The sequence below is a fragment of the Zingiber officinale genome, chromosome 3A (genome assembly GCF_018446385.1).
Source record: "Zingiber officinale cultivar Zhangliang chromosome 3A, Zo_v1.1, whole genome shotgun sequence".
Classification (NCBI taxonomy): Eukaryota; Viridiplantae; Streptophyta; class Magnoliopsida; order Zingiberales; family Zingiberaceae; genus Zingiber; species Zingiber officinale.
Window position 1 is genome coordinate 1,654,359 of NC_055990.1, and position 27,005 is coordinate 1,681,363.

A 27,005-nucleotide genomic window follows, 5' to 3' on the forward strand; every position below is an offset into this window, starting at 1 on the left:
AAAAAAGTGGAAGGGAGAGAAGAACACAATAAAAATAAATAAAGATAAGAGAAATTTTAGGGTAGGTGATGTAGTGTGTAGTGAAAAATGATTGTCTAAATTTAATAAAGTAGATGGTTTACCCTAAATTTTAAGATATTATAGAGAAACTGATGAGGATACTCTAAATAGACTAGCTGAACTTGCATGTCAATCTAGTTTCCTTGTGTTGTGAAAGTGGAAGTTTCAATGTATCTTATTCTGTATCTAGATCTCTATACATCATGTTCTATATACAAATATATGTGCATACTCACTTTCAGGAATGCTACTGCCTGTGACTTAGGTTTACATCTTACAGCTCGTTAATGTTATCTGGAAAAATAAAAATGGGAAATTGAAAAATGCATCTCACCGCAACTTTGGCTCAGAGTATAACTTGTTCATGTTACTAAAAGAAATCAAACCAGTGAATTGAACAAAACAAGAACAATGAACTCAAAATGTGATGCGGTGGATAACTATCAATTTCATTGATTCGCGCACGAATACCAAAATCGTCTATCAAATCCGTTGATTCACGCACAAATATCGGAAGAGATTTTCTAAACCTCTTGATTCGAAGAAGAATGCCAAGAAGTAGAAAAATAACAACTCAACCAAAAATAGCATTGATCAAAAAACTCTCTTTAAAACATGAAACACACTTATATAGACCGCATACCCTAAGACTCGAAGAAAGGAAAGAAATCCTTATATATGGACCTCAATTCCTATCTTTTACTGAAAGAAAAGAAATCTTACCAGGAAAAAAAAAATCTTAACAAAAAATCCTAATTAACAAAACTGGATGCCAACATAAACAAATCCTAACTCATATATACCAGAAATACCAAAAATACCCGAAATACCATAAAAATAAAAATTATCAAAATAGTAAAAATATGTGACCTAAACGGTGGACTTTGGCCCAAAACTTGGATTCCCGTGACAAACATAGATCTTTGAATTATGCACGCGTGGCCACCGACAAAATTGATTCTGAGTCACGAGTCAAAAGTTTATGGCTTCGAGAAGATTGCACTATCGAACCTGCATCAGAATGCAAGATCTTCATTTGATAATTTGCTAAATTAGACCGCCATTAGTGTGTCCCTCCATAATGATTCATGACCCTAGAGCTTGTTACTCTAATGAGTCGCTTTCCTTATCTACTACTTGTCATCACATTGAAGTTTTTACTAAGTTAATATAGAGACACGAGGCAACACTGGGAAAAAAAATTATATCAAGTAATCATTGTTGTAAAGTCCAAATTATCCTTTTAAATTCATGAACACAAATTGTCTCATACTTCCTTCTCTAAAAGCATTAATTCCACGATTCCTGCCCCCTCAAGCAGTGTGATAGTTAAGACATAGGGTGTTGCCATATTAGGTCATAAGATCGAAACTCGACGCATCCAAGCATACCTTCCCCATGTCTTGGCTACTATACTAATGGCTAGTAGTCACCCATGATTTACCTCCTCCGTGTTGGTCTAGGGAAGGATTGACGGAGATATTGGGGGCGAGCGAATCACCTTATGTCACATTAATTCCACCATTCCTACTTGTGAGTGAAATTTACTTAAATACATTATTTAACTTTACCAACTTATTCTCTTTTATATCTATCCTATGAGATACTTTTCCATCTTTGTATGTTACTATCACAGGTTACATGCCATTAATCCTAGTACCTTCATACTAGATAGGATAATGTGTGTTGGGTTGCAATGGTTGCAAATAAAGTCTCACGTTGAAACCCCAGGAAAAGGATCATAGACTTATAAGGAAAAGATATCTCCATTGGTATAAGGTCTTTTGGGTAGAGGCCAAAAACAAAACCATGAGGGTTTAGACCCAAAGTGGACAATATTTTACTATTATGGAAATATCTTAATTCTTTTGGTCATAACAATTAGTATCAGAGTCTAGACGACAGAAGGATTAACCGTCAACTGTGCACAAGAGCCAAGGTCCAATCGAGTCATGTGACCTCTAACGAAGGAAGTGGGAGCACCTATGTCTAGATCAAGATGACTAGACACCAGGCGGAAAAGTCTTAGTTGTGGCTAAACAAGGAAGACCTAGCAAGTCGGTTGGACTGAGAGGCCAAAAAAAAAGTCCTAGTAGGTCAGGTGGATCGAGGGGTAAGGAAGTCCTAATAAGTTGATTGGGTCGAGAGGCAGGAAAGTCCTGCTGAATCAAGGATAAGATGACATTAAGCGGATAGACTTGAGGGGGCAATCCTTCGTTTAAAGGGGGATTATTGGGTTGCAATGGTTGCAAACAAAGTCCCACATTGAAAACACATGAAAATGATCATAGACTTATAAGAGAAAGATATCTCCATTGGTATAAAATCTTTTGGGTAGAGCCCAAAAATAAAACCATGAGAGTTTAGATCCAAAGTGGACAATATCATACTATTGTGGAGACATCTTAATTATTTTAGTCCTAACAATGTGGAGCTACATAGAACATAGTTCCACAAAGCATAGCGACTTTATAATGAGACAATTGACTAAGTTTAGTTCTTTAAAAAACAGAAAGAAAAAGAAGATACAATAATTTTTGACTAATCTGAAAGGGTGTCTAAAGAAAAGGAAATAAGATAAAGCAAATATGAAGATGACATCACTTTCTCACTCATTGGAAGGTAGATCGTGTAAAGATAACCATGTAGCCATGCTAAACAAAGTTGGTGAGACAACTAATCCTTATGCTTGAAAATGATGGCCAACAAAGAAGCTAATCACTTATCTGGCATCAAGTTATACTTGGTCAAGGCGAATGATCTTGCTTCAAAATCAAGGTATAATTACGGTATAAGTTTTAAATTCTTAATGCTCCGTTTACCTAAAAGAGTGGATGATGGATGGATAAAATAAACCTAGGGACATGGGAAGAGAATGGAAAGAGGAAGAAATCTCTTCCTCTGCATGCTTGTTTACCTTGATTGAGGAAGGTAGGTACATGCAATGTAATGTTTTAACTGAAAAAGGATACATGCGTCATTTTTTAGGTATATGGTGTAATTTTGTGAGTTAAAAATGGTGCATGCTATATATAGTGTAATTTTGTAAATGAAAAGAGGTACATGCGTCATTTTTTTTATCCATTGCTTTCCGCACGATTTTGAGGTGATCGATTTTGACTCTAAAACCATCCCTCTTAAAATTCTAATGAAGTAAACGGTGGAAACTTTTTCCCTGCGAAAACTTTTACTTAGTTTTGTTTTCCGCTCTCCCAAGTAAACATAGCATAAAAGTTGATTTCTTTTATTTCTTTAAGTTTCTTTTTCTTTTTTGGATGCAAACTAAGCCTTGTCTTAGGAGTCTTTGGCCTTTATTATTTGGATTATTAATAGGGTTTAGATCCTCATGTGAGAATATTTTTCGATTTAGAAAAATTTTCCCTCTTTGTAAGATGAGATAATTTCTGATGCTACACATGCTAGGGCTGCTAGTGAGATGGTATTAATCAGCACCCATCAAGAGCAGAAACCAAAGGATACCAACCAAGAGAAAGAAGATAAAAACTAAATACACAAGAGAACAAAGAAATATCTTCTTCAAATTCTAGTTTACAGTCTCTGTTTTCCATATTCTGACAACAAACTCCAAATGATCATCTTAATCTTTAGCTTCGAACAAAGTTCATTTTTGATAAAGTACTATTGATTAATTATGAAATAAATGCACTAACATTCATAAATACTTTGCTAAGTTGATCGAGTTGTAATCCTGTTACAAATTAAAAGAATTGCAAGCAGAATGTATTTTTCCATACGATACAATCTAGCTAAATGTTTTTCCATGCATTGAGGATAAAAGTTGACCCAAACTTTAATATGAAATAACTAATTACCTGTTTTATTATTGGAAAAAGACAGTGAAGAACTCCACGTTCAGGAATATCATTATGTGAGAGAGCATAGTCAATGCATCTGCATTTACAAAAGAAATGTTCTTCAAATGAAACAGAATAAAACATAGCTAATAGTGTGTTCAGATACAATAGATAGATATGAATGATATTTACCAATTTGTTGATAACGCTGAACCTTGATATACAAAAATAATAGTAACATACTAAAGTTGTAGAAATGGTACTAGTAAATAAAAGCAACGGGATAAAAGTAACAACGCAAACCTTGTTTTAGGATTATGTATCTCAAGACTGAGATTAACTTCCACCTTGAACACTCACTGATGTAAAATAGGATTTTGTTTGACTTTTAAGTTTTGATTTCTAAAAATTTATTTTCATAAGATCGTCATTTTAGGAGAATAAGTGTTTGAAAAATTGTTTTAAGTTGGTAATTGTTTAATTTTGAGTTAAGCTGTCTCAGTAATTTCTAAATGTAGAAGAGATAGTGATGTAGGAGCAGCACGGCCAATTTGTGTCCTCTAATACGACTATGTTCCCCTTCGAGCTATGACGAAAAGAAAACAACGATGTCAGCCTCCCTTTTGGGTCTTGACCAAGTCAACAAGCGAGTTAATATATGACGAGGTACTTTATGGTGATGATTGTGAGATTTTGGTCATTCTTAAGATTCCAGATGGCAGATTATCTGAGGATGCAGTGCATGTTCCATCAGAGCCGGCCAAAAATTTAACTGAGTTAATGTTAGAGGATCTTTTTCCTGTTCTAACACTTACGAGACGACTTTTGATTTACCGGCACTCGAGGACTTTTGATCTTGAAGGCACTACCTTGAACTCGAGGACGAGTTCTTTTCAACCCGGGGCGTTTGATATAGGAGCATTCAGGAGCACGATCATTTTATTTCCTTCGATACAGTTATGTTCCCCTTCGAGCTGTGACGAGAAGAAGACGAGGCTACCAGCCTCCCTTTTGGATATTAAAGAAGAACGATCGAGACTACCGACAAGGAATATGACCAGCCCATGGCCTCCTGACTCAGTTGCGCTCTATTCAGAGTCCGAACGAGACGGAATCATCTTTCTAGTGGCTGACACAGTCATCCCGTGCCCCCTGACATGAGCGTGTTATGCTATGTCTTTTGATGAACTATAGATTTAGTCTTTTAACCTTTTCTTTTATTTATTTTAAATTTTTAGGATTAAACTTCTTTTCTAAAAGTTAGTTTTGATTTTATCTCTTTTTTTAAGATGAGTTTTCTTTTACTTTTTTCTTTTATCTGTTGCGATTTTTTCTTATTTCTTAGGTTATTTAAACAAGGGTTAGGGCTCTTGTAAAAACATGTTGAGTTTGATTTTGATTTGAATAAAAATTTATTTTCGTTTAAACCTAGAGGCAGCTTCTCTTCGTTGGCGAATCCCCCTCTTTCTACGCTTTCTCTGCAACCTATACTCTAACGTTGCTCTAAGAGATTCCTTCTCTTCAAATAGTTATGGTAGGAGTATCAATTAGATTGCCTTATTCCTAATTTATAATTTAATTTTCCTAGCTTCTTTAGGTTGGCCTATGAAAGAGGTGCAATTTTAAACGTTGATCATCTTTGAGTTAACTCCGCTCATGATCAATGGAGGATAAGTACTCTAGTTCCCTTATATAAGAACAAGGGAGACATACAAAATTGTGCAAACTATAGGGGTATTAAACTAATGAGTCATACTATGAAACTTTGAGAAAAAGTAATAGAAAAAAGATTAAGGAAGGAGACCACAGTGACAGAAAATCAATTTAGGTTCATGCCTGGAAGATCGACAATAGAAGTTATACATCTCCTTAGACAATTAATTGAAAAATATCAGGAGCAAAAATAAGATCTACACATGGTATTCATTGACTTGGAAAAAGCTTATGATAGAGTTCCAAGAGAAATTATATAGAGAATTTTAGAAAAGAGAAGTGTTAGCGTAACATATATTGAACTAATTAAGGATATGTATAAGGATGTAACGACCAGAGTAAAGACTTCAGGCGGAGTAACTGAAGCATTTCCAATAAAGATAGGGTTACATCAAGGATCAGCCCTAAGTCCCTATCTTTTTACACTAATTATGGACGAACTCACTGCGGACATTCAAGAAACAGTACCGTGGTGCATGTTGTTTGCAGATGATATTATTTTGGTAGATGAGACACGTGAAGGAGTAAATGCTAAGCTAGAATCTTGGAGGGAAACACTAGAAGGGAAAGGTTTTAAGCTTAGTAGATTAAAGACAGAATATATGGAATTTAAATTTAGCAATATTAGAAGTAATGAAACAATTGTTAAGATAGAGAGGACTGCCCGGAACCGAGAGATTTAATATTTAGGATCATTTTTACAAAATGATGGAGGAATTGAGAGACGCCTTACATGTAATCAAGCGGGACGGGTGAAATGGAGGGAGCGCGGGTGTTTTATGGATCAGAAGTACCTCTTAAACTTAAAGGTAAGTTCTATAAAACCATGTTAGACCTGCTATGTTATATGGGCTATGACTCGAGCACATGAGCATAAGATGAGAGTTGCAGAGATAAGGATGTTAAGGTGGATGTGTGGACATACGAAGATGGACAAAATAAGGAATGAGAGCATTGGAAAGAAAGTCGGAGTTGCATCTATTGAGGACAAACTTCGAGAGACACGTTTAAGATGGTACGGACATGTACTTAGACGACCAATAAATGCTCCAGTTAGGCGATGTGAAACTATGATAAACATGCATATCAAACGAGGAAGAGGAAGACCAAAAAAAACTTGGTTAGCAACAATAAAACAAGATAAAATTTATTTAAATATAGATGATGATATAATAGGAGATAGAGCTCAATGGCGTAAAAGGATTCATACAGCCGACCCCACCTAGTGGGAAAAGGCTTGGTTGTTGTTGTTGTTGTTGATCATCTTTGAGTTGACCAAAATTCCTCTTTGTTCAATGTTTGTATGACTTGTGTGATCAGTGAGATATGTGCTACATTAATCAGTATCAAAGTGGTTTGGTACTTAGTGTTTGTATGTTTGGCTTGTACTTAGTGTTAGTGCAATGATGCTTCTAAGCGGTTTGGGAAGCTTGTTACCGCAATAATGCTCATAAGCGGATGGGTCGACAATATTGCTTGGAAGATGTTTTAATGTGTTTGGCAAAGGATTTAAATTAGATTTGTCTAATATGTGCTTAAAGTTTACAAGGATTTAGCAGGTAGCACATAAAGTGACTCAACAAAATCTCATTTTGGCTCGATTCAATGGCTCAAAGGCTTGACACAAGGTGGGACCAGAGGTGATCGACGAAGGATGGTATAAGATATCTAGGAGCCAAAATATTGCCAGTGAGGTGGACTCTAGGACCAATAGCATGGAGCTGGTGGAGACCTAGAGGCAAGGCTTTTGGGCAAGTGGTGAAGACCTGGAGGGGAGGCCTTTGAGCAAGTGAGAGCTTGAGGCAAGGCCTTTAGGTAAGCGAAGAGCTTGAGGTGGCCTTTAGAAAAGTGGTGAAGACCACAAGCAAGGTCATTGGACAAGTGAAAATCTTAATCATAAAGCTTAGGGCGACTTTATTGTGAATGCAGAGGCATGTGAATATCTAGAAAATAACTACCTATGAGAGGTTGTGTGCAAATATAGTCTAGGGTTCAGCTTTTAGGCAACATCATTGGACATTGTGGATAAACTAGATAGGGGCTACCTACTTGGCTGGTAGAGAGCATTCGACCAAGAAATGTTGTATGTTACTATCAATTCAATCTTGGAATTTTAAGTAGGTTGAGGGGTAAATCGAGTAAAGTGAGTATCTGTGAACAGATTGTATCAAGTGCAAGTGATCACAATCGATTGGAATGTTGAATTTGACTACACACTCTTTGTTTGGAAAGAGAATGTTCTATGTTGACTTGAGTTGACTATATTGGGACTTGAGTGAACAGGGTCAAATGGCTCGCAACGACTGGCTTAAGAATTTGTGAAACCTAACCATTAGCTAGCTATTAGAAGTTATTCAATATAAACATTACACGTGTTTTCACTTCACAAGTGTGCATGAATTGAGTACTGAGTGGTCAGAAAATCATCCAAGAGCTTACAGAGGCTTTCTCTAGGAGCTTTTAAAAATTCCTCTCTGTGTTCTTATTGTTATATTTTTAATACGAGAAAGAAGTTTATTGTACAAGGTTTCTCCACTTTTTGCAAAGAAGATTCTCTTAGTGAATTTCGAAAGTGAATCACCTTACAAATCAGTAGGCTGTAGAGTAGGAATAGGGGCCCAAATTGCGTATGATTCCTTGATTATATTGCTTTTATTATTGTTATATGTGCACCATAATTTATCGATATCTCCTAATTAATATACCCATGTGTATTGACATATACCCCTTTGGACCCTATTCCACACAAAGCAAACATAAACAATCTCTCTCCCAAGATGTGAACACTCCCTCTCACTCTCCTTGCGTGACGAGAAAGTATTTTGTATGATGATAAATCAATGGAGGTAATAAATACGATGATTAGGAGAAGAATTAGTATTTTGTATGTACAAAAGATAAAATGGATAGACGAGAAAGTAAAAATGATAGAGAACTCGGGTTTTAAGTTATGGTATATAGGAAAGAGTAAAACAAGAAATAAAATGGGTATTGTTGTAGATAGTTCATTAAAGGATGATGTAGAAGTAGTTAGAAAAAGGGATAGAATTATAACCCCTAAGATAATAGTGGCGAAAGAATCTATGAATGTAATTAGCATATATATGCACCGCAAGATTAGATGAAACTACTAAATCAAAGTTTTGGTAGGACCTAGATGAAGTATTACCAAACATTCTACTAAATGAAATGATTTTAATAGGAGATGATCTAAATAGATATGTCGGAGTGAAAAATGAGGCATATAAGAAGGTATATGGGGGTTAAGGGTTTGGAACGAGAAATGAAGAAAGGAAAACTATATTAGATTTTGCGATAACATATGACATTATATTAATTAATATATATTTTAAGAAAAACGAAGAACACTTGGTCATATTCAAAAGTGAGAATAATAAATCGCAAATTGATTTTCTTATGGTTAGGAAGAAAAATAGAAAGATTTGTAAAAATTACAAGGTCAACCCTAGAGAAACCTTAACTATCCAACATAGGTTAGTAGTATTAGATATATAGGCCTCAAGCATAGTATCAATAGAAAAAAATATATACAACTCTTATAATTAAGTGGTGAAAGTTAAAGGATGAGAAGCAAAATATATTTAAGAAAAAGGTAGTAGTACATGAAATATATGGTGAGTTTAATATGATATGTGATAAGATGGTTTCAAAGTTAAAAATAGTAGATAAGAGTGTAGTCAAAGGGACATGCACTACTAAGTAACGAATTTTAATGGTGGAATGAGAAAGTGAAGGAAAAACAAAGAATTGTATATTTGAAAGAACGAATGAAACTTAAGAAAATATACAATATCCAATAAAGATGCTAAAAAAAATAATGAATGAAGTAAAAAATGAAACTTTTGAATGATTATATCAAAAATTGGATACAAAAGAAGGGAAAAAAGATATTTATAGAATAGCTAAAGTGAGAAAAAGAAAAACAAGAGGTCTTATCCCAATAAAATATATTAAAGATAAATGTAATAGGGTATTAGCAAACGATGGAGAAATAAAAAAACGGTAGAAAAGGTATTTTTATCAATTTTTAATGAAAGTTTAGATGGCCAACTTAACTTAGGTAATTTAAGTATGTCAAATGAGTATAGAAATTTAAATGTTTATCGTACAATTCAAAACTTCAGAAGTAGAACAAACTTTAAATGGGATGCACAATGAAAAAGTCATTGAACCTGATGATATTCCAATAGAGGTATGGAAATGTCTAGGAAAACAAAGTATTGAATGACTTACAAATTATTTAACATAATATTAAAAACGAAAAAAATACCTAATCAACGAAGGACAAGTACTCTAGTTTCCTTATAGGAATTATAAAAATTATAGGAATATTAAATTAATGAGTCGTACGATTAACCTTTGAGAAAGAGAAATTGAAAAAAAGATTAATGAAGGAGACCACGATGATTGAAAATCAATTTGGGTTCATACTTACAAGGTCGACAATAGAAGTTATACATCTTTTTAGACAACTAATTGAAAAATTATTGAGAGCAAAAAACAAGATTCATTGACTTGAAAAAGTTGATGATAGAATCCTAAAAAAAATTATATGGAGAATTCTAAAAAAGAGAGATGTTAGCGTTAACATATATTGAACTAAATAAGGATATGTATGAAAACTAAGGTGGCGTTTGGTTCTCTCCTAGGAATCAGAATCGGAATGGGTATCATAGTATTGTGGAATGGGAATGGGTATGAGCTTGGGTGTTATTCTTAAAAATAATGTTTGGTTAGATGAATATTTTCAATCGGAATGAACTTAAATTTCCTTTTTTACCCTTAGAGGAAAATAAGAGAAAAATTAGATGGAAGAGAAAGTTGAATGTGAAAGAAACATATGATGAGAGAGAATGATAAGAGAGAAAGTGTGATGGGAAAAATGAAGAGAGGGAAGTGTGATGAGAGAAAATGAGGAGAGTGTGATAAGAGAGATTAAGAAGAGAAAAAGTATGATGAGAGGGAAAGTGTGTTGAGAGAGAAAGAGTGATGGGAAAAAATGAAAAGAGAGAAAATGTGATAGAGAAAATGAGAGATTGAGGAGAGAAAATGTAATGAGAGAGAAAGTGTGATGGGAAAAAATGAAGAGAGGGAAGTGTGATAAGAGAAAATGAGGAGAGAGAGTGTGATGGACGAGAATGAAAGAGAGAAAGTGTGATGAGAGAAAATCTGGAGAGAGAGAGTATGGTAAGAGAGATTGAGGAGAAAGAAAGTATGATGAGAGAGAAAGTATGATGAAAAATAAGGAGAGAATGAAGAGAGAGAAAATAATGAGAGAGTATGTGTGATGAGAGAGAATACAGAGAGAAAATGGTAGAGAATGTGTGTTGAGAGAGAATGAGGAGAGAGAGTGTGATGGAAGAGAGAGAAAGTGTGATGAGATAAAATATGGAGAGAGAGTATTGTAAGAACGATTGAGGAGACAGAAAATAATGAGAGAGGGTGTGTGATGATAGAGAATACAGAGAGAAAATGATAGAGAATGTGTGATGAGAGAGAAAGTATGTTGAGAGAAAAAATATGATGATAGAATAAGGAGAGAAAAACTATGATGAGAGAGAACAAGGAGAGAGAGTGAAATGAAAGAAAAATTGAACAAATATGCTAAAGGTATTTTCGTCCAAAACTTAATTCTTATTCTCATTCATCAAAACTCAAAGGAGGGGGTGGGTTTCATCCATACCCAAGTTTTTGGGTTTCATTCCAAAGTCTTGATTCCATTCCTATCAACCAAATATAAGGTTTGGGAATGAATCAATTCCCTCATTCCCAAACCTCTAAACCAAACGCCACCTAAAACTTCAGGCGGAGTAACTGAAGCATTTGCAATAAAGATAGGATTACATCAAAGATCTCTATCATTTTACACTAATTATGGAAGAATTCACTATACACATTCAAGACAGTACCGTGATGCATGTTGTTTGTAGATGATATTATTTTGGTAAATGAAACACGTGAAAGAGTAAATGCTAGACTAGAATATTGGCAGGAAACACTAGGAGGAAAAGATTTTAGGCTTAGTAGAATAAAAACATAATATATGGAATTTAAGTTTAGCAATATTAGACATAATGAGACAATTGTAAAGATAGAAAATGACAAATTGCCTAAACTAAGAGCTTTAAATATTTAGGATCATTTTTACAAAATGATAGAGGGATTGAGAGAAATGTCATACATAGAATACAAGCAGGATGGTTGAAATAGAGGAGAGCATCGAGTGTTTTATGTGATCGTAAAGTACATCTAAAACTTAAAGAAAATTTCTACAAGATTGCAGTGAGACCGACCATGTTATATGGAGTTCAATGTTGGGCTATGACTTCAGCACATGAGCATAAGATGAGAGTTGCTGAGATGAGGATGTTAAGATAGATGTGTGATATACGAGGAAGAACAGAATAAGAAATGAGAGCATTAAAGAGAAAGTCGAAGTTGCATATATTAAGGAAAAACTCTAAAAGACACATTTAAGATAGTACAGGCATGTACTTAGACAACCAATAAATAATTTAGTTAGGCGTTGAGAAACTATAACAAACATACACATCAACGAGGAAGACCTAAAAAGTCTTGGTTAGCAGTAATAAAATAAGATAAGACTTATTCAAGTATAGATGATGATATAGTGAGGGATAGAACTCAATAGCATAAAAGGATCCATATAGCCGACCCCACCTAGTGGGATAAGGCTTGGTTGTTGTTGTTGTCTCAATGCTCATGTCAACACGGGTACAATAGGGAGGAAAGATGAGTTTGAGTGGCACAAAAAATGAGTGAATTCAAGAGGTAGTAAACTGATAAATAGCGGAGAGCAATGATAACCGGCTTCAGAGATATAACCACCTATTTTACAGCAAATTGTGTAATATTTTTCAGTAAATGCATATCAGTGAAATAACCAAGGAGATCAATATAACAGAATGATCGACATGCGCCTATACTAATGTTGCCTATAGTTCCATAGTTGGTATTTAATAAACCTATCGCACAGTAGATGCCCAACAGAGAACAGTAGAAGAAGAAGATCAACGATGTCGTAGAAAAATAAAATAAAAACTTTGACAACAAATAGAGTAAGCAGTAACAGAGGCCAGAAATGAATTCCACACAATGTACCTATTACTTGCAAGAGCAACAAGCGTCAAGTTAAGACAACAAGAGAATGGAGGTTTTAAGCAGACATATGGATGTCCCAGAAGCATCTAGTAGTATTAGAAAAACTGAACATTTCACTAATGGAAATACAGAATTATACGGATTTAAATTTCACGGACCGAAAAGAAAGCATAAAAACAGACAAATGCTGAATCCCAACTACTTGAGGTCAGTCAATTCAATCAGTTTCAAGGATCTATCTATTCTTGAACTTTGTATTGCTTCCAATTATAAATAGTTTAAGTTGATCTCAATTGTCAACTAGAGTTTTTTTCTACCTCTTCGACTCACATCTTGAAAACAAACTGATTCGACTTGGCTAGCTAATTATCTCATGTATTTGATCCTCTAAAACATTTTCATCACTGTAACTGAGAGGATGACATCTGGTTGCAGATAGGTCTTCAGTGATCATTTTTTTTTTAAAAAGTACCTTCACTTGAATTATAAGGCATAGCTATCATCCTTGAGTTAATTCAGCCAGTTTCTGACGACTATTGAAGAGCAGTTCCAGGCCCCGCTAGCAGACGTCTGAAGCCTAAAGTAAGCCTATAAACGAAAACTATTGTGTACCTTAATCCCTAAGTCTCTACACTTAGGAACATTGTAGAGCACAAATCCTCCACAGAATTACTGCATTAAAACGAAAATAAGAAACGTACGACCCGACCTCGCAAGGGAGATCACGAGGTAGAAGAGCTCCTGGGCGTCCAAAGATATGCTTCCAGAGAAATTCATGTGGAGGCGCTTGGCAATCATCCTGAGGCGGACCTTGTTCGCAATCATAGGCGGACACGGACTCTGAGAAGTAGCGAGGGGTGAGGCAGCGGCCTGCTGCAGGTTGTGGGGCGCAGGCGCGGCCATGCCACGGTGCCGGAGGGGCTGAGTAACAGCATACGATCCAGGAACATCCATCGCCGCTCTCGAGTAGGGTCCGTCGAAGCGGAAGAGGAAGAGAGAGAACAGAGCAAAGAGGCGGTCTCCGATTCTTTTTGTATGAAGAATAATTTTCGAAAGTTTTTGCGATTACTTAACAACCTTTTTAATTCACACGGGCACGGGAGGGTTCCCTCTCTCGAGTGTAACGAGGGTAGAAAAGTGGGTAGACATGTTGTGTGAGAAAAGAGATTGCAAGTTGTAACCGACTATGAGGTCGATAATTGAATGACTCTCGGTCGTGTGTGCCCGCGATCTGCGACTGTTGGGGATGAATATTAAATTAGCATTTACTATGGATAATTGAACGGCAATTCATCAAGCAGGTTTGCGAAGTAGATGGCGAACTATATTTTCAGTATTTATTAAAAAAATGTATTTGTTTTTTTTTCTCGTTCTATTCCTCCCGTTTATATGCATACATATATAATGTAGGTATAATATAAATTATATCACGTTCGCGAGATTTAAGATTTAGTTATATTTATAATAATATTTTAAAATAAGTAATAAAATTTATCGTTGAAATTTTTATAGCTTTAAAAATCTATAGAACTTAAAATTGATCTAATTGGACCTATTTAAATTTATCAGTGAGTTTCGATTAAAACTCATTAATTGACCTAGACTAGAGATCTCAAATTATAATCATTTTAAGTTCTATAAATCTCTGAGACTACGAGAAGTCTAACAGTATCCTCCATTACTTATTTTAACTTCTCTTGATGTATTAAAATATTATCGAAAAAATTAACTAAACCTTCAACCTATGTGGGTATGATATGATTTCATATAGGCTCATGGGGTTTTAGGTTTACGTTGATTCTTTAAATAATACCTTAACACCTTTAAAGAAGACGGAATAAGTAATGGAAATAATCGTTGGACTCCTCGCAGTCAAAAAAATTTAAAGGACATGAAATGTGTCCAATCAAATATGCCTAGGTCTGTCAGTGGATTTCTGTCATTAAAATCATTTGATCGACTTAAAGACCTCAAATTACAACCATATTCAGGTTCTGTGGATTTCTTATGCTGCAAGAAGTCCAACAATATCTTTATTGCTTATTATGGCTTCTCAAAGGTATTAAAACGTTGTCGAAAGAATCAACTAAATCTTAAGCTCGGGAGTCTAAACATGGATTCATATCAGATCCACGAGATTTAGGTTTTTGCTAATTATTCAAATAACATTTTTAACACCTTTAGAAAAGCTAAAATAAGTAATAGAGGACATCGTTAGACTACTTACAGCCTTAGAAATTCACAACACCTGAAATGAGTATAAGGACTTGTTTAGGTCCATCAGTAAATTTTGTCAAAACTCATTGATCGACATAAATATCTCATATTACAACTATTTCATGTTCTGTAGAATTTTTAGGTTATAAAGAGTCCAACAGTGTGTCCTCCATTACTTATTTCAGCTTCTTAGAGATATTAAAATGCTATATAAGAAGTTAACTAAACTCTAAACCAATGCATGCATAAAAATAGAGGAAAGAGAATGTAGGAGAGAAAAAAATAAAGATATTGTATACATAGAAGAGAGGAAAGAGAAGAGATAAAGGTTGAAGGGTAGAACTGGAAGAGTAGAAAAATGAGTACATCTTTTGGTCAATTTATAAACCTATGTGAGTTCTTTGGTAAATTATCTATAATTGAATGAACCACGAACCAACACTGATGATTTATACTAAAATGTTGTCGCATATAAATTTATGATCGATTTACAATAGATGCCAAATGCATTGTCTCAATTCTTATATGTGCACTATTATTGTAGGATAAAGTCTCCCAAAATTTACTCCCTCAAAACGTACGAGGTTGTCATGTAGGGTCGTCTCAAGATTCATTGAGACCCTTGGCAAAAATAAATTAAAAAATTCCTTTAATATATTTAAAAAAATTTCATTTGAATTTGGGATTGAGAATGACCGGTTAAAAAAAATATTTTTTTTAAACAAAAAATAATATTTTTATATAAAATTTAATTTTTTCACTAATATTTAGGTATATTTTTTAATATTGTTAAATTATTTAATTGTTTTTAGACATTGAACGTAAATAAAATTTTATTAATTTTATTATTTTTTTTATGAAGCATATTACTTTAAGTTGTATGGATAAAAAAATCTCTAATTCATATTATTATAAGAAAAAAATAGTGAGAAAGAAATATTATCAGTGAGGGTGGAGAGGGTGTTCTCTAAAAGTATCATTGCAAGAGAACGTAAACGTACAAAATTATTGATGAGAAAAGAAAAATAACCACCGATGAGAAAATATAAACATACAAAATTAATGAAGAGAAAGAAATAGACACGAATGATTGGTGAAAGAACAATTGGGGTTTCTTCAGAGATATTGAGAAGGAAAAAGTTTATTAGTATAATTAAATAGAATAAAATCTTGACTAAGTGCAATTATGAGTAAATAAGATTAAATAAATAAATAAAATCTTGGCTAATTGTAATTATGAGGAAATAAGGATTGTAAATAGGAATAATGAATTAATTAATAAGATGTTATTAATGGGTTAGCATGATATTTATTAATGTGTATGTTATTATTAACTAATATTAATGACTCAATTTAATTTTTTTAATGTATTTATTTAATTATTTAATCAATGAGCCTCAATAATATTGGAATCTTAGGCATAGACCATTATAGCTGGGCCTGCTGTCATGTAGGGAGTATTGAAATGATGATTTCATTTTTTATATAGATATTGAATGATTCTTATAACACCCAACTTATTCCGTGTATTTCACTTTTATATCTTGTCTAGTAAATAAAAATAAACATTCAAATCATATTTTAAAATTCATCTTTTATAAAAAAAATGTTTAGTATTTGAATATTATAAAAAAAAATCTTTTACTATGATCCTATCCGGTTGGTACCACAGTCATATGTGTAAGGAGACTATATATACAGGGGTGGATCGACAGGGGGGCTTAGAGGTACTTTAGCCCCCCCCCCCCCCTCCTCCTTCTCCTCAAGTTCGTTGGAATCGTCTAGTATGACAGTTTCTGACTGTGGGGGCTGCTTTTGTAACCCTTAATCTTTTTCTCCGATCAAGTTTTACGCAGAAGGTGATGAGACGGATGGTGTTGGTGGAGAAATGAAGTCAACCTAAACTTCAGACATTCCACCTTCTGTCTCCTCCCCATCTTTTTCCCCACCCAAAATGACACATTGAACCATGTGTGTGCATGTGATCAACGGCGACAGTGACGGATAGCCTATGAGTGTGGATCAAGTCCCCTTTAAAAAAAATTTCTAGTTCCATCCCTATATATACACGAATCTGATATCCTGCACGACGCGCACAGTGCGCGACTGTGCGCATCGCGCAAGATATAAGTGCTTTCTTTTATTTTTAATTTTGAATTAAAAAATAATTAAAATATTTTTAAATATTTTATTTATAGGGTTCATACTTACCAATTGGGTTATAATTTGTAAACTTTTTTTAAAAAAAGATTTTACCTCTAGGATTCAAATTTTCCAATTGAGTTATAGTATTTAGTAAAAAGAAAACTTAAAAATACAATATATTTAAGTATTTATGGAGTATTGTAATATGTGTTAGGACCTTTGTGTCTGCTAGAGGGGGGTGAATAGTATTTCATCGCTTCGTTGGTTGCTCGTTCTTGCTTCGTCTTGATAATGTGCAGCGGAATACAAAGACAAAACAAAACAAAACACTCACAACGCTAACACCTAGGGTTTACTTGGTATCCACCTCAATATGAGGTGACTAATCCAAGGATCCACACGACACACCTATCTCCACTATGAAAACCTCCTTCTCGGTCGCAGCCGGAGGCGGAGAAGCTTTGTACAACACTCACACACAACACAACATAGATACAACAAGAAGAAAAAAAAATACAACTCAATACACTCTTCTTCTTGCTTACTTGTTGCTTGTCGTGACCTCTTGAACCTTGGGGATGCACCCAAGAGCCTTCGAGAACTGGCGGAGAAGCTCAGAGAAAATCGCTGTAGATCACAGTAAGCTCGCGCAAGAAAGTTCGCAAAGAACTATGGAGAAAACGCTCCGCAACGACTATATACAGTGCCTCCAATCGATCCAAAACAGCTCTAATTGATTACCACGTCAGCCCTGCACAATCCCAGGCATCCATCGCCTGCAACCTGCGCAACGGTCGAATTCCCAATCGATCGACCGATCGATTAGGACCATCTGAATCGATCGGCCGATCGATTCAGACCCATTATGTGCTTTTTAGAAATGGCTAGATCGATCGGTCAATCGATCCAGTTGTTCTCGCGACTCCTCGCGCGAGAACTCTAGGTCCCAATCGATCCACCGATCGATTGGGATGCCTTCTGTGCTCGCGAGTGATGCTCCCAATCGATCGACCGATCGATTGGAGCCATTCCACACTCGCAGCACACTCCAATCGATCGATTGATCGATTGGAGCCTTGTTCAATCGATCGCCCGATCGATTGAACAACCTGGACTTGACTCAAACTCAAGTCCAAACTCTCCAACCCAACTCTTGGTCAACCGTGACCTGTTGGGTCTTCATGCCTAGCATTTGGCCACACCCGACTAACCTCGAACTAGCCTTCTAGCCTCCTCCATCAACCTTGCGTCTCTCGGATATCTCTCATCCTTCACGTCTTGCCTTCAGGAGCTTCCTTCGCCCTCATCCTAGTTGTCGGATTATACACCACACTCGATCAACCTCGAACTAGCCTTCTAGCCTCCTCCATCAGCCTTGCGTCCCTCGGATATCTACCCATCCTTCACGCTTTGCCTTCAGGAGCTTCCTTCAGCCTCATCTTAGTTATCGAGTTCTCTTTGTCAAGTCACACTAGGACTTACCTTGCCAAGAACACATGCTTGGACTTCCCAATTGCCTGGATCCTTACCAGGGCTTTCTCCTTTGCCAAGATCACACTTGGACTTTCAACCTGTGCCAAGATCACACTTGAACTTTCCAAATGTCTGGCTCCTCACCAGGACTTTCCCTTTGCCTAGCCATACTAGGACTTTTCAATTGTCTGATCTCACTTATCAGGACTTTCACCACCAAGTATGGTCAACACTAACCTACTTGGATTTTCACTCTTGCCAACCTTCCTATTGGACTTATCTTTGCCTAATCTCCAATTAGGACTTACCCAGTCAAGTCTCCTGTCAACCTTGACCTACTTGACTTCTCTCTTGTCTAACCTCCAATTAGGACTTTCCCATTGCCTAAACTCCAGTAAGGACTTACCCGGTCAAGTCTCCGGTCAACACTAACCCACTTGACTTGTCTTCTCATCAACCTAGTCAATTTCTTGACCATCTCCACAATCGGACGATTGCTCCAGCAATCTCCATATATTGTCAAACGGACGATTGCCCAAGTAATCTCCATATATTGTCAAACATCAAAATTCAAATCCCGACTCAAACTTGACTTAACTAAAGTTTAGTCAAACTGGTCAAATTTGACCTAAGAAAATTACCCAACAATATGTTTAGGGGATATATTCATGGATTAGGGATTTATATATAAGAAAATATTGATTTTTTAAAATTCAAAATTGAAATAATAGATATCCTATATTATTATTTATTCTTTATTATTATTATTTTAAAATTTTAAATTAAAAAAATTAATTAAAATATTTTTTTAAGATTTTATTTTAGGGTTCATGCTTCCCACTTGGGTTATAATTTTCAAGCTATTTTTTTTAAGATTTTACCTCTAGGGTTTAGACATTTCAATTGGGTTATAGTGTTTAGTAAAAAGAAAAATTAAAAATGAAATAAATTTAAATATTTATGAAGTATTATAATATGTTTAGGGGATATATTTATATATTAGGGATATATATATATAGAAATATTGATTTTTTTAATTCAATTTTAAAAAAAAATAAGAAAAGTCTGATACGCTGCGCGTGCATAGTCGTAACATATCAATATTATATATATATATAGAGAGAGTTTTGATATGTTGGGCGACGCTTTATGCGCGACCGTGAGCGACGCGCAGACGTGGCGCCGCCAGCTCGGTTTCACTACAAATAAAATAATCAATGGAAGTTACTCTCTCCCTTTCTCGCCATTGTTCAAAATTTCGGCGGCGCTTATTACCAAAAATAAAATCTCCCTCACCTCTCCCTCCCTGCTCTCTCTCCCTCGCTCCCGGTCCCCTCCGACGTCCGTCCTCCGGGCGACCTGACGCTTCCTCGGAAAGTTCAATATTTTTTGTCTGGCTCGCCGCTCCCCTCCCCCCCCTCCCTCAATCCCTCTGTCAAAACTCGTCCCTCGCGCTCCCGGGCGAAAAGTTGCTCCGGCGTCTTCAATCGCAGGTCTACTGTGAGATCCTACCACCTCACTCCAATTTAATTTTTTAATCCACACCATTATTACCTTGTGAAATCGGTATAAAAATAGCTGTAATAATTGTATAAAGATGCACCGCGACTTTGCTCTCATTTCTAACCGTTGCATCAACTACTACGACTGATGAAACCGTGCTTGTAGGATATGACTTGGATTGGTCGTGGTAGAAGGTCGGAAGGACTTATGCTACGACCTGGATGGTCGACGGCTCCAACAACCGTCTGCTCTCCGGTGGACTTTCATTTGCTGCTACAAGGTGTAGCAGCTTCATGGGGAGGAAGCTGCTATACAACGTGTAGCAGTTAACTGTGCATGAAGCTGCCACACCTTGTAGCAGCTATCTTGTCATTTTATAGCAGAGATTAACGTACTCAGTACCCATAGTTTTCATATTGTATTTATCAACCCGATTAAAAAATTATTTTTAAAATTTTTTTCACTGCTTCAGCCCCTTTCCTACTACAGATTGATTGGAATTCTCTCTCCTTCGCTCCCTCCGTCTCCCTCGTCTTCGTCGAAGGTCGTCCAGCTGACCACTTGGGCCCCTGCCGGGAAAGTGAAAGGTCGGTTGCACCAACCGCCTGCTCTCCGGTGGACTTTCATTTGCTGCTACAAGATGTAGCAGTTAACTGTGCATGAAGCTGCCACACCTTATAGCAGCTACCTTGGTTAGTCGGATTCCTAGCCCCTCTATTTTCTAGCATAGATTAACACTACACTTTAGCCACACAATATGAAAACTATGGCTAAAGTGTAGTGTTAATCTATGCTAGAAAATAGAGGGGCTAGGAATCCGACTAATCAAGGTAGCTGCTACAAGGTGTGGCAGCTTCATGCACAGTTAACTGCTACACGTTGTAACAGCTTTCTCCCCATGAAGTTGCTACACCTTGTAACAGCAAATGAAAGTCCACCGGAGAGCAGGCGATTGTTGGAGCCGTCAACCATTCAGGTCGTAGCATAAGTCCTTCCGACCTTCTACCACGACCAATCCAAGTCATATCCTACAAGCACGGTTTCATCAGTCGTAGTAGTTGATGCAACGGTTAGAAATGAGAGCAAAGCCGCGGTGCATCTTTATACAATTATTACAGCTATTTTATACCGATTTCACAAGGTAATAACGGTGTGGATTAAGAAATTAAATTGGAGTGAGGTGGTAGGATCTCACAGTAGACCTGCGATTGAAGACGCCGGAGCAACTTTCCGCCCGGGAGCGCGAGGGACGAGTTTCGACGGAGGGATCGAGGGAAGGGGGGGGGAGAGCGGCGAGCCAGTATTGAATTTTCCGGGGAAGCGTCAGGTCGCCCAGAGGACGGACGGTGGAGGGGACCGGGAGCGAGGGAGAGAGAGCGACGAGGGAGATTATATTTTTGGTAATAAACGCCGCCGAAATTTTGAACAAAGGCGAGAAAGGGAGAGAGTAACTTCCATGGATTATTTTATTTGTAGTGAAACCGAGCTGACGGCGCCACGTCTGCGCGTCGCTCACGGTCACGCACAAAGCGTCGCCCAACATATCAAAACTCTCTCTCTAGATATATATATATATATCTTATTATTTTATTAAAAATCTCCCCCCTTTACTAACTAACTTTGATGAAGCCTAAAATGTATATACGTTAACGCCCTTTTTTCTATTTACACTAAAAATAATTTCAATGTTTATTGGTAATTCCACAAGCGAAACAATCTAGAATTGTTCTTATCATTAATTTTCTGATTGTTTTATATAAAAAAATATAGTTCTCTTTAGTCTCATATCTTAGAATTGACAACACTATAATCAAAGAAGCTTCTATAAATATTTTAAGTCGACAATGTTAAAAAATATACTTTTCTTAATTTTTTTTACTAAGACAAGTATAATATTAAATTAAAATATTTTTTTGCATAGGGAAGAGATTCTCTAGCGTCATTATTGCATGAGTCTGACGAATCTTACCAAAATAATTAATTTTTGGTTTATAAAACAATTCGGATTTTCAAATACCCAAATAATTTATATATTATTATATTACACATGCAATGCGTGCACGATCACACTAGTATATATGAGTAAGATGATTGTGTAAATTAGATTTTATTTTATTATAATTATTTTTTTAATCTAAATATATTGGTCCAATTAATAACGGTCCACCAGTTACATTAAGAAAATGCAAGAAGGTCATAATAATATAGCACCCAGTATCATCAGAATACAACTTCATGAACGTTAAAAAAATACTCAACGTTAGATTTGATTTTTTATTGCATGGAATCATTCCTGCCGCTTAACATCAATTAGCTATTTTCTTTATAATTTTAAAGACATCAATTTAGCTTTATAAAAATTTTTGATCGGCTAATCTTAAATTTATTATTCCGTTAAAGTGCATCATAGTTAAAATTTAAAATTTAAATATTTGATGACAAAAGATAAATATGTTCACCCCCAATATTCATCTCAGAATTGATATGAAAGAGATAAATTATAGATAATTATTAATTTTTGAAATAATGAATAACATATATGAGAGACATTTACCTAGATTATATTGAGATTCGAACTCCAAATTTTATGATATAATATTTCATGCGTTTACTACTAGACAATTATAAAAGGACTTAAATTTTACATACTTGATGACAAAAGATGAATACATTCACCCCCAGTACCCGCCAACACATATCTTCCGAAAATAAATCCATAACGACCTTAAATTTTACATACTTGATGGCAAAAGGCGAATATGCTCGCCCCTAACGTCCCCGTCAATCCGTCTCAGGGCCAATACGGAGTAGGTAAATCACAGGCGACTACTAGCCTTTGGAATAATTAGTACATAAGGGAAGTATTTACCTCAATTTTATCAAGATTCGAACCACAGACCTTATGTCGAAATTGGAACCCCAAACCTTATTAAATTTTACATACTTGAATAATTAGTTGGAGGGTCTAATTGCCCCATTATAGAACAAATTTAAAGCTCCTGTATGTGTATAAGGAATCCATAGGTTACCTGTTCTTAATAATATCATTTGCTATGTGTACAGGATATACATAGGGCGAAAAAACAAAGTTTGAAGATATTGTTGGCAATGGTTAGATGGTTAAGCAAGATAAAATAGAAAAAACACTTAAGATATTTTAACAATATTAAAATTTTAAAGGTGTGTTTTCAAAACATAACTAAACTTCATTAATATTAAAATTTTAAAGGTGTGTTTTTCAAAACATAACTAAACTTCATTGATGCATTTTGAAAATTCTATTAGGACGCTCATATTAGTATTATAATATCCATTTAATATTTTTTTTATATTATAAGTAAATATTATAATGTCCATTAGCATGAGAAAGAAGAGATGTTCAAAGCTATTAACACTTTAAAAAAACTCTCTCCTGTTTTTTTGCGGTAAAAGTTTTAATATTATTATTTTTTAAATAATAATTTTTTAAAAATAATATATATTATTATTAAAAAATAATAATAATAATTTAAATATTTTAAAATATATTTATTTAATATGATATAATTTTAGAAATCGAACATTTATTATTAGATCAGCCTTGTATCCTAACATGCTCGTGAAATTCCGCTTTCTTAAATCCTAAGGGTGTGTTTGGTTCAAGTCATCATGTATAACTTTGGTTATGTGATTACCAGGTAATCACATAACCAAGGTTATAGGGAATAAAATATAATCAAATGTTGTTTGGTTCAACTTAGTTAATGCAACAAAAACTTGTTTGTTTGAAGGTTTTAATGAATACCCTAGTTTAATATTTTACCGTATTACCCTCAGTTACAAAACCAACTATACATAATATTATTATTATTATTTATTTATTTATTTTAATGTTTTTTTACTTTTTTTTTTCATGTATATTTTTTTATTTTTTTATGTGTTTTTTTAGTTTTTAATTTTTTATATTTTTATATTTTTATTTTTTTACATTTTTTAAATTTTAATTTTTATTTATTTATTTTATTTTTAATTTTTTTTTATTTTTATTTTTTTAAAATTTTTTAAAATTTTTAAATTTTATAATTTTTTTAAAAATGTTTAAAATTTTTAAAATTTTTTATTTTTTTAAAATTTTGTTTACATTTTTAAAATTTTTATTTTTTATTTTTTTTTATTTTTTATTTTTTAAAATTATTTATTTAAAAAAAAATGAATTTTTAAATTTTTTAAAACATCTTTTTGTTTTTTTACATTTTTTAATATTTTTTTACAATTTTTTTTCCTTTTTTTCATGTTTTTTCTTATCGGAGGATATTTTTGATAAAAAAAATTCGTTAACCCCGGAATCAACAAAAACCTTAGTTTTCTGAGATTTTCTGATTCCGGGCTGCATGACCCTTTTGCTGACGTGTCAGGCATAGAACATTACTTGGGAATCATCGAATACCTAAACCAAACAAGGTTTTTTTTGATAACCTTGAATGGATAATCAAGATTATCAAGAATAACCCCGAACCAAACGCACCCTAAACGTTATTCCTCAACCCGATGCGAGTCCTTAATATTTAATACGTATCCAATAAATAACTCTCATGGAAACCCGAAACGAGAGCTGGTCACGTTAAATACAATACTTATTTTATTTGTTCTGTGCGATAAACGCAATATTAAGTAAATTAACGAGTCTCCAAGTCAAACGAGGTATCAACTTCTTCTCCTTCTTCCTCCTCACCACAATCCTTAATTAGATATCATCGTCTCCATGATTCAATCTACATTTTTCCTCCTCAGGGACAGATCTTGAGCAAACCTTGTCATGAGGAGTCCCAGGCAGCAGCCGCGTGTCTCCTGGCTTGGAATCAAGAGAAGGGTCTGCACCTTCGCCCTTTTCTTGGCTCTGCTCGCCTTTCTCCTGACTCTCACCTCGCTCTCCAGATTTTACTCCCAAACCAGCTCCAGCTTCAGCGTCGACGCCTTCGCTGCTCTGCTCACCGCCGGCGACACCCACTCCGTCGGCGACAGTACCGTCGACCGCGTCATCGCCAAAATTGTCTCCCAGCTGGAAAACCTGAGAGAGCGGCCGGCCGATTCCCCCCAATACGACCGGAAGCTGAGGCACGAGAGAGACGGACAAATCGCCTTCCTCACCGAAATCCTCGGCCTGGTCGTGTCGCTCAAAGAATCCCCGCAGCCGGTTCGGCGGGATGCTCCGACGACGAGCCAAGGGGCTCAGCATCCTCTGTCGCGGGGCGAGCGGCCGTACCACGAGCCGGTGGAGTACTTCCTGGTGGAGGAGATCCGGAAGTACGTGAAGGCGAAGCCGAACCGGCTGGGGAAGCAGAACTTCATGGGCGCGAACGGCACCTTCGCCAGCATCGGCCACGCCTGCTTCGCCATGAAGGAGGAGCTGGAGGAGTACATGGACTACGACGTCGGAGACTTCTGCAAGGACGACTGGAAGCAGGCGCAGCGGCTGATGGTCCACGGATGCGACCCGCTCCCCCGCCGCCGCTGCTTCGCCGCCGCGCCCAAGCTCTACGCCCGCCCCCGCCCCATCGCCGACTCGCTCTGGAACTACCCCGACGACCGCAACGTCCTCTGGAGCCACTACAAGTGCAAGAGCTTCGCCTGCCTCGCGCGCAACGCCACCGGAAAGGGCTTCTTCAAGTGCAGCGAGTGCTTCAACCTCACCCACCACGAGCTGCCCCGGTGGATGAGCTACTCCTACGTCGATCCTGCTAGGAACTCGACGGCGGACTTCCTGATCGAGGAGGTGCTGGAGGTGAAGCCCGGGGAGATCCGCGTGGGGCTGGATTACAGCGTGGGGACGGGGAGTTTCGCGGCGAGGATGAGGGAGTTCAACGTCACCGTCGTCTCGGCCACCATCAACCTCGGCGCTCCCTTCAGCGAGACGATCGCGCTGAGGGGGCTGGTGCCTCTGTACGTGACCGTGAACCAGAGGTTGCCCTTCTTCGACAACACGCTGGACATGATTCACACCACGAGGTTCCTGGATGGATGGATCGACTTCGTACTTCTGGACTTCGTGCTGTACGACTGGGACAGAGTGCTGAGGCCCGGAGGCCTGCTGTGGATAGACAGCTTCTTCTGCCGCACCGGCGACCTGGAGGACTACTTGGAGGCGTTCGAGGTTCTGAGGTACAAGAAGCACAGGTGGACAGTGGTGCCCAAGGTCGACAAGGCCGGGAAGGAGGTCTTCTTCTCTGCTCTGCTAGAGAAACCGCCGAGACCTCTCTGAAACTTGAGAAAATCGATCGAGCATCTTGCGCATCGATCTTTAATTTACTCACAGTTTCATATATATAAAGATCGATCGGAGAATTGAAGGATCTTCGTTGCCGTTTGATACCTGTTTATAGTTCTTAACCCGCTCTTTGTGTGTGATCAGCTTAATTAACATTGTAAAAATTTCACTGTTCCTCTTTATTTGGAGAAATCAGAGATTCTGAGAACATTATAATGATGAGATTTTTTTTTTTAAAAAAAACAATGGGCTAGGCAAAACTCTTAGAAAGTTTTTAAAAAACAATCAAACAAAGAGGGGAGGCTTTATGGATGACCACAAAAGAATGCTTTTAAAATTTGACTAGTTTAAATTTATATAATCATATTCAAAAGTCAAATGGGAAGCATGAAATAATTTTATAGTTTCTAAGGAAATACAATATATCAAAGGTGCCTTCCCGCAACATTAATTAGGCGATTATGGATTCAAGTTCCTAACATAGTCTTTTAGAATATAAGATATCTATTTTTACGGGATGTTCAATTTAGAGGGTGATATATTTATTATAATGGAATTAGAGATTAATTTTCAATGGACGCATATCATAAAAAAAAACTCTCTTACCTCCTAGTCAATTTAGCGGTCGGTTATAAATTGATTATATAATTTACCTCTCTTCACATAATTTAGAAATGAATTATGAAGGATGT

The 27,005-nt window shown here is 36.1% G+C and overlaps 2 protein-coding genes across 4 annotated transcripts in view; one reads left to right on the top strand and one right to left on the bottom strand.

Moving 5' to 3' along the window:
- LOC122050962 (E4 SUMO-protein ligase PIAL2-like) overlaps positions 1-13,759 on the bottom strand; it is a 45,542-nt gene extending 31,783 nt beyond the window's left edge. Inside the window, exons 1-2 of one of the 3 annotated variants that reach the window (XM_042611840.1) lie at positions 13,441-13,759; positions 3,894-3,972 (exon numbers count right to left, since the gene is read on the bottom strand). In XM_042611840.1, the coding sequence (XP_042467774.1) occupies positions 3,894-3,972; positions 13,441-13,685 (324 nt within the window). In that variant the 5' untranslated portion in view covers positions 13,686-13,759. Of the gene's footprint in view, positions 1-3,893; positions 3,973-13,440 lie in introns of those variants that run through there. The other 2 variants (XM_042611839.1, XM_042611841.1) reach the window with 2 other exon arrangements.
- An 11,007-nt stretch (positions 13,760-24,766) lies between these two features.
- Positions 24,767-26,451, top strand: LOC122050963 (probable methyltransferase At1g29790). Its single transcript, XM_042611843.1, has one exon. The coding sequence runs from the start codon at positions 24,865-24,867 to the stop codon at positions 26,305-26,307; it is 1,443 nt and encodes a 480-aa protein (XP_042467777.1). The 5' UTR covers positions 24,767-24,864; the 3' UTR covers positions 26,308-26,451.
- The last annotated feature ends 554 nt before the right edge of the window (positions 26,452-27,005 follow it).